Source organism: Siphateles boraxobius, unplaced genomic scaffold (genome assembly GCF_051911475.1).
Source record: "Siphateles boraxobius isolate OS27281-9 unplaced genomic scaffold, OSU_SipBor_1 130, whole genome shotgun sequence".
In the NCBI taxonomy this organism is placed as follows: domain Eukaryota; kingdom Metazoa; phylum Chordata; class Actinopteri; order Cypriniformes; family Leuciscidae; genus Siphateles; species Siphateles boraxobius.
In genome coordinates this window covers 8,096,633-8,104,087 of record NW_027508734.1, presented here as the reverse complement: position 1 = coordinate 8,104,087, position 7,455 = coordinate 8,096,633, and the positions used below count along the sequence as shown (strand labels likewise).

The window sequence follows — 7,455 nt, the reverse complement described above, 5'->3', positions numbered from 1 at the left end:
GGGCCCTGAATGGACCCTTGGGGCACACCGCATAATAGGGAAACTGACGAAGAAGAAAATTTCTCAATGCTCACAGAGAAAGTTTGTGGTAACTGGCCAACCACTGCAAGGTGTCAATGATTTCAGCTTATTCCAGCAAAATGCTTGTCATTTTTGTCATTTAGTTCACACAGCAAGAACCAGTTTATCTTGAAATGTTACAACTGTAAAAAAAGTTGCTGAAACCTTCTAAAACCCAACGAAGAATCATTTCAGGCTGTTTCTAATCCCGGAGTGTGTCAGGTAAAGTCTTTCCAGAACCAGAACTTTTAGGTAAGCATTTTTGAGCAAAGTTTAACTTGTGTGTAAGAGGTATGTCTATCTGTGTATTATTTACAGACTCACACAAAATCGTATTTGTTAATGTTGTGGAGTTAAATTGATCAATACTGTAGTTGTACTGTATTTCAAGACTAACTCAAACCAATATTATGTTTACACTTTTCTCTAAGTAATTTTTGTTAAGAAAACAGATAGATGATCATATAAATTCATTTATTAAAGTCATTAGAGCATAATGATTAATTAACTGCTTTCACAGACAGCTAATTTTGGGTTGTGATGTTGTATGCTTTGCGTAGGAACCATGGATCCAAAGCAAATGTTGAATTACGTGAAATCTCCTCCAAAAACGAGTATAGCTTGCCTTGGTATGATAGTTTTACTCCCTAAACAATAGTTACTTCTGCACTTAATGAACATTAAGTATACTGACTCAAGCAAATTTTGGACTGATTTGTATTTCAGTGATTTCAAAACTACTCTTACTGGCTATTCCCATTGCTCAGATTGCAATAGGTGCGTTGCAGTGAATGTGAGTACTGTATTTATTCCTTTCCTATACCTTCAGTTATATTTAAGGTGCTGTTGTGTTGCCTATATCATCATAGGTGCCGTTTATCTCAAAGACTGTCCCCAGCAGCACTATATCCCAGTCTATGTGCTGGTATGTGGAGTGTTTAGTGTGTTTCTGGCCTTGCTGTCTTGTCTTCCCTGCGCCAGGGAGACGGAGGAGGGAAATCATACTTCGCTCAGCCGCATCTGCACTGTGTGGAACGCTCTGGTTTCTACCTTTTTGTTCTGCTGGCTGATCAGTGGTAAGACTGGGTGGGGTATGTGGGAGGAAGAGGTCATTTAATGTGTTCATAGGTCTCTGAAAGATTTTGTGCATTGTTCGGTTAATCCATTATAAAGACACTTGCCAAACAAACAGCAGATTTCTATTAGAATTCTGTGAATGGAAAACAATGTCAATGTGTGTGTGGGTCTGCCTGAAATTCGGCTGTGAATATGAACTTGTTGATGATTGTTCTATAAAATATCTCTGACAATGTCTGTTTATCCACATCGCTACGGTCAGATGCTTTCTTAACTGCTGTTTTCTCACCACTGTCATTTTTGTTGTGCGTTTTTGTTATTGATATATCACAGCACATATTTGCATATTCATCTAAACTTTGCTCTCAGCTGTGTGGATGTTTGTTAACAGTATGTCGCTGCAAAAGTATTTCCCACTTCTTTTGACTTGAAAAGAACTTTACCGTGAGTACATAAATGCCCTTAATCACGTTCAGTCTCTCGAGTGCGAGCACGAGAAATAAGTCGCTGGCTGCAATTCACTTAACGGCCACCGGTGTCACTAAAAAACAAGGGTTTCTGAATTCTACATAATTATAGTCCCTTTGAGTATTTAATTAATTCATTAAAAAATATATGTGAATGAATGTTGTTGTTTTTTTTAAGTTAAAATTGTAAACATAGTCAATTGAAGTCGGGTTGCCTTTATTTATTGTGATTTATAAAACTGTGATTGTTTCAAAGCATCTTCACAGTATTATAGTAACAGAATGATGCCAACTTCATCAAATCATAATCTAAATTAAATTATGTTAAACAGATTAAACAGGGAAGTAACAGGATCAGTGAAGCCTGTTTCATCAAATAACTAATGTCATCAAATCGTAATCTAAAATAAATTATATTTCTGAAATATATATATATATTTTTTTTTTTAACAGGCAGTGTGTGGATTTACTCTATTTACCCTCCGAACTACAACCAAACCGTGGCTGGAGATCCCTACTGTAATAAGACCCTCTACTTGTTTGCATTCTGGACCACCACTCTGGGATACATTCTGTTAGGTGTGGGGCTATTGCTCGGATGCTGTTTTCATATCTGTACTTGCATTCGTGCAATAGCAAAAGATTAGCAAAAGCTCTATGGGTCATCTTAAAGGTGCAGTAAGCGATTTCTAAGAAACACTGTTGATATTTGAAATCAACCCAAAAACACACACCCCTCACTATATTGCTCCACACCCAAAATGTACTCTGCATACCCAGATGCTATGCTATGTGAAAAATTAGGCATAAATGACGAATGAATGACAAGAGGAACATACAGTTCACAGGAGTAAATTCAAGCAAGAGTTTGGTCGTGAGTCGCCAGCAGCAGCTCCAACAAAACAGTGACAAACTGTCCTGTTACTAAAGCTCACATTACAACAACAGCATATCTTCTGTGAAACAGAGTAAAAGCAATGTTACTCACATATGGCGCAGAAAACAATGCAACCTCTGTGTCCTTTTTCAGGTCTTTCCGCTTCGGTTCTCTCCAGCGCTGGAAAGCTTTTCTAATATTAACGCGGGTCCGAAAGCTGTTGCCTGATCATAACCCTTCATTTTCTAGTGATTTCTCTGAGCTTTCCTCTTTTGTAATGTCTCTCAGCTATCTCTCTTTCTACAGTCTTTCTTCAAATCTCCCTCTTCCTCACTCTCGCCCCCTAATGCTGATTGGCTCATTCTCTCTCCTCCCCCATCATGAGTGGACACACCCCCTACTGCTGATTGGCTCTCTCTCCGACCCAATCATGTGGACACACCCCATACATCTGATTGGCTACAAGTGTGTTGTGTTGCTCGGTCCGATCCGCTTGCTCAGAAATTGCTTACTACACCTTTAATGGATTGTAATGACAGTGTTCTTGATGGTTTGGAGGATAAACTCAGCTGAACTTTGTGTATTAAGTAACACAGTTGTAAGAATTGACATTAAACATTGTAAGAATTGACATTAAAGAGAACGAATGCTCTTGTCTTTTTTTGCTTACAAATGTATGGTGATTTTAAATAATAATAATCTAAAATTAATACCTTAATAACTATTTTGAAACAGCTTTTACTTTTTGAGCTACTAGTTTCAACCGAATTTCAACCGAGTAACATCATCTTTATAAAACACTATATTTTAGCCACCCATGCAGAATGTGTTTTTTTATTATTCTGTTCAATTTTACAAAAATAACATGGAAATAATCAAAGTGAAAGAGTGGTTAAGAAAACAAATGTGAAAAATGTGTGCACTGCAGTCTTAGTTCAACAGTTATGACTCATGTGCAGAGAAGAATCCAGTCACTCACAAACCTGACATTATCAACCCAGAAAAAAATGAACATAATTGCACAGAACTGCATTACAAACCAACAAGACTCAATCAACTGTCTTTAAACAACTGAACAGGGAATGAATAACAAGTGAACTCAATGGAGAGCGAGAAACAGTTCAATATACAAGGAGACAATGACCTCTGGCGTTCCGGCAATGACATGACAGACTCCTTAGTACTTCGCTACACAATTTAGCAAATGATTTCCTAGGCTACATGTTGTTTTTTAATATTCAAAAAGAGAGCATTTTGTAATTAAATTTACAAAATGTAATTTTGTAATTGCCATCAGAACATATTTTTTTGGTCTTAACAGTATAATAAAGCCATCCAACTCTAATGGGCTACTTAAGCTTGATTAACAGCGATAGACATAACTTAAGGCTTAAAGTAAAACTGATAGGCGAGTAACCTTCATTACTATAAATTGGAATTTAACCTTAAACATTATTTAAGTTGAAGTTTAGTAAGGGTCATCAGAAGACAATATTATGCTATATGCAAGATGTAGACGTGCTTCCCACTGGAAATGTCATTTATCATGAGGAGAAAGCAGAAGAATAGACTTGAAAAATGTTGTCACGTCGGAAAAGAAGACTTATGTTCAAATGTTTGGGGTCAGTAAGATTTATAATATTTGTAACATTGTACATGTCTTTGCTGACACTTATGATCAATTGAACGCGTTCTTGCCGAATAAAAGAATGCCTTTAAAAGGAAAGTGTTGTTATTTCTGTTGGTGATTTTAGGAAAGATTGTCTCGAGGTGCTGTTTTTATAGTAAACTGCAATAATACATTGATCCAATTGTTTTGGTTAAGCAAACATGGTTGCACATGCTGCAACATTACGCCAGAGTTTGACTGAGTCAGTTAGGAAATATTGGAAATTACTCTCAATTTTTTCTTTTTAACGTTATGAGGTGCACACTTGAGCACACACTATACATTTAGACGGTTTTAACCGTCATAGGAGACGCAAGAGGAAGCTTTTCTCAACATCTAAGTTGAAGTGAAACGACTAACATATTAAATCTTTCATATTATGCTTTCTATTGATTAGTCGCTGTTCATTTCCAGTAGTGCTGAAATTCTGCATTATTTAATTACCCGTAAAACTTCAAATAATAGCCAGGGCTTTATAATTTAGTGTTGAGATGTTCATTGAGATGTTGTTCCTAGAGTCTCTAATCTCTAAAAAAATCTCCAAATGCTCCACTTGAAACTGCGGTCTTCCGACCTTTTACTATCGTGTCAATTGATTTTGATTAATTTGCGCGAGAGAGAGAGAGAGAGAGAGAGAGAGAGAGAGAGAGAGAGAGAGAGAGAGAGAGAGAGAGAGAGAGAGAGAGAGAGAGAGAGAGAGAGAGAGAGAGAGAGAGAGAGAGAGAGAGAGACAGCGTTCGTGTTGTTTGAAGACGCGAGAGTGCGCGCGCTTTCTCTGCTAGTTTGGGCCCTGTCAAGCGCAGCAGTCATTCTATCATCACTCACCGATCAAAAAAGGCTTTGGCGTGACACAAGTTTGCTTTTGTGTGTGTGCGTGTGTGTGTGCTTTTGCCAAAAAGCGGACGATCTGACGGGTTTTAGAGATTAAATACAACCCTAAACTAAAAAACAGACCCGGCCTCTATTTGAGACCGGCCTTCATTTACCCAAACCTGTCGCCAAGCAGGCGTGTAAAAGAGACAGGCGTCTATTTGGGACTCGGCTATTAAGTTTTACGGTAAGTGGAAACTTTAAACTTCGCTATTCTATTGTCTTTCATATAATAAGTTTCAGACTATTTTAGTGTGACTGCCCAAATAGGCCTAAGTCAGGAGGGTCGAAAATTACGTTGTCAAATAGAAATGAGAGAGAGGTGCGACTGATCACAACCACCAATTGGGTTGAGACGTTCAATGTCCTGTAATAATAGTACATTAGAAAAATATACAATTTGTTTTGTGAAGAACAAAAATTTCGTACTCGCGTCTACTCCAAATATGGGGATAGTCAGATTCAGGAAATCGACTGTAGTGGGAAGTTCGGCTCATTTTACTGACTCGGATCTTTGAGTCTCGTTCAGCAAAATTAACGAATCTTTTTTCGAGTCATTTCGTTAAATTCAGCATAATATAATTAAAATGGCATGTTAAATATCCCAACACATCTAGTCATTAGGAAAATGTTGATTACATTTGTAAAAGGAATAAAAATAAACTATAGGGTTATGCAGCCAAAGCCAAATATAACAACCCGAAATGTTTTTTTAATTGATTAGTTGTTGGGTCTTAAGTTCAGGCTATTGCAGTCTGATTCTGTTGGTTCACCTCACCTCCTGATCCGAGACGTTCAATCCTTTGCAACTTCATATTTATCAGGTTAGTTCTCCTCTCGTGTCTCGAGACGTTAGTTGTCGACTCGTCAGTGTCTGACTCTGATCTGACTTCTGGGCCGACCATGCCGCGTTTGTGATACAGCAGGGCCGGAAAGAGAAATTAGTTCATCTTTCGAGTCTCGAGTTCTTCCTGTCAGTCCCATATAGGCTATGCCATAGACATAAAAAATACAATGCATTTATTATGTCTATGGGCTATGCTGTCAGCAGGGGCGCGGCTAGAAATGTTGGGCCCTATGAAAGAATATGAGGTTGGGCCCCCTTCCCCTCCCATACCATTAATAAAATCGATCTCTGGGGGCCCCAAAAGTGTGTGGGCCCTTATAATCGTCCTAACTTTTCCCCCCTTAGCGGCACCCCTGGCTGTCAGTACCGGAAAGAGAAATAATTAGTTCATTTTCTTCGAGTCTTCGGGTTTGAGTCCTTCGTTCTTTTGTCACGTGACCGCTGGTATCTCGCATCAAGTAGGCTACAACATTAGATTCGTATTATTGAGTGCGTCGGAATGTATATTGTTTTATATTTAGGAATTAAAATACAAAATATGTGCAATAAACATTATCTGAAAAATAAAAGTTCCATCTTATTATTTTCCCTGTCCGTCTCTTTTCTAAATGTTTCGTGTGCATCTGTGGTGTGTTTTATTATATATTATACATTAATTAACAACTATTATATTATGCATTAACTACGTGCTTGTTTGTGAAAAGGTTGTGAATTCGGTGACAAGTCACGTGACAAAAGAACGAAGGACTCAAACCCGAAGACTCGAAAAAGATGAACTAATCATTTCTCTTCCCGGTACTGACAGCATAGCCTCTAAAGCATGACGTTAGTTCTTTATGAAACCTCATAAAAGGGTTCAACAAAAAAAGAGTTCTGCTATTGTTATTTAAGTCTTTATTTGGTCCTGTTTAGAACCATTTTAACAGTTTAGTTAGACGTAGGCGATATAAAAGTTACCAGTATACGATTAACTAGCAGCGAAAGAACTCATTTCAGTAGGCTAGCTTATTTGTGCGCTCTCAAATGGACTCAGCGCTGTATGAGACGGGCGCACATCATGGCTTGAATAGTTTTACATTTACGTACAAATGTTTCAAAGTGACCATCTATTTGGATTGTTTACAAATATGCAGTACGAAATGCTTTTTTTCTGTAAAACACAATTTTGTTTACAAAACAATACATTTATGTAAATTTTGCAGGTTCATTTATAAAAGTTGTAATTCATTGAACCATGCTTGAGAGTCAGTTTAGCAGTTAAAGCAGTTTCTAACAACAAATCCATGTAAGACAAAGAAATGTTTAACCGTTTTCTGCATTTTGAATGATGACAGTACTAATTATATTCATTTTTATCTTGTGTGACAGTGAAAATGGGAAATGGCATGTCAACAACCCATTTGCAAGTAAACACTGTCAATACTTTTAAGTGATTTTAACAGTTAACGGAAAGAAAAAGAGTATAATGGAGTCCGGGCAGTGAGTTATGGGAAATGTAGTTTGTGATGGAGTGATAAAAGTCTGGTGTGGAGTGCCCTCTGGTGGCTCTCAAGGGCACTCCAGCTGGTGACCGTTACAGGCCTTAATT

At 37.7% G+C, this 7,455-nt stretch overlaps 1 protein-coding gene across 2 annotated transcripts; it reads left to right on the top strand.

The window, feature by feature from the left end:
• The first annotated feature begins 257 nt into the window (after positions 1–257).
• Positions 258–3,119, top strand: LOC143736888 (transmembrane protein 272-like). 2 transcript variants are annotated; one of them, XM_077227663.1, is made up of 5 exons: positions 258–312; positions 621–689; positions 787–837; positions 930–1,136; positions 2,058–3,119. In XM_077227663.1, exons 2-5 carry the CDS (start codon positions 626–628, stop codon positions 2,249–2,251), a joined length of 516 nt encoding a protein of 171 aa, XP_077083778.1. In that variant the 5' UTR covers positions 258–312; positions 621–625; the 3' UTR covers positions 2,252–3,119. The 2 variants fall into 2 exon arrangements, with proteins under 2 accessions (XP_077083778.1, XP_077083777.1); XM_077227662.1 differs by lacking the exon at positions 258–312 and having other exon boundaries at positions 532–689.
• Positions 3,120–7,455: the final 4,336 nt, after the last annotated feature.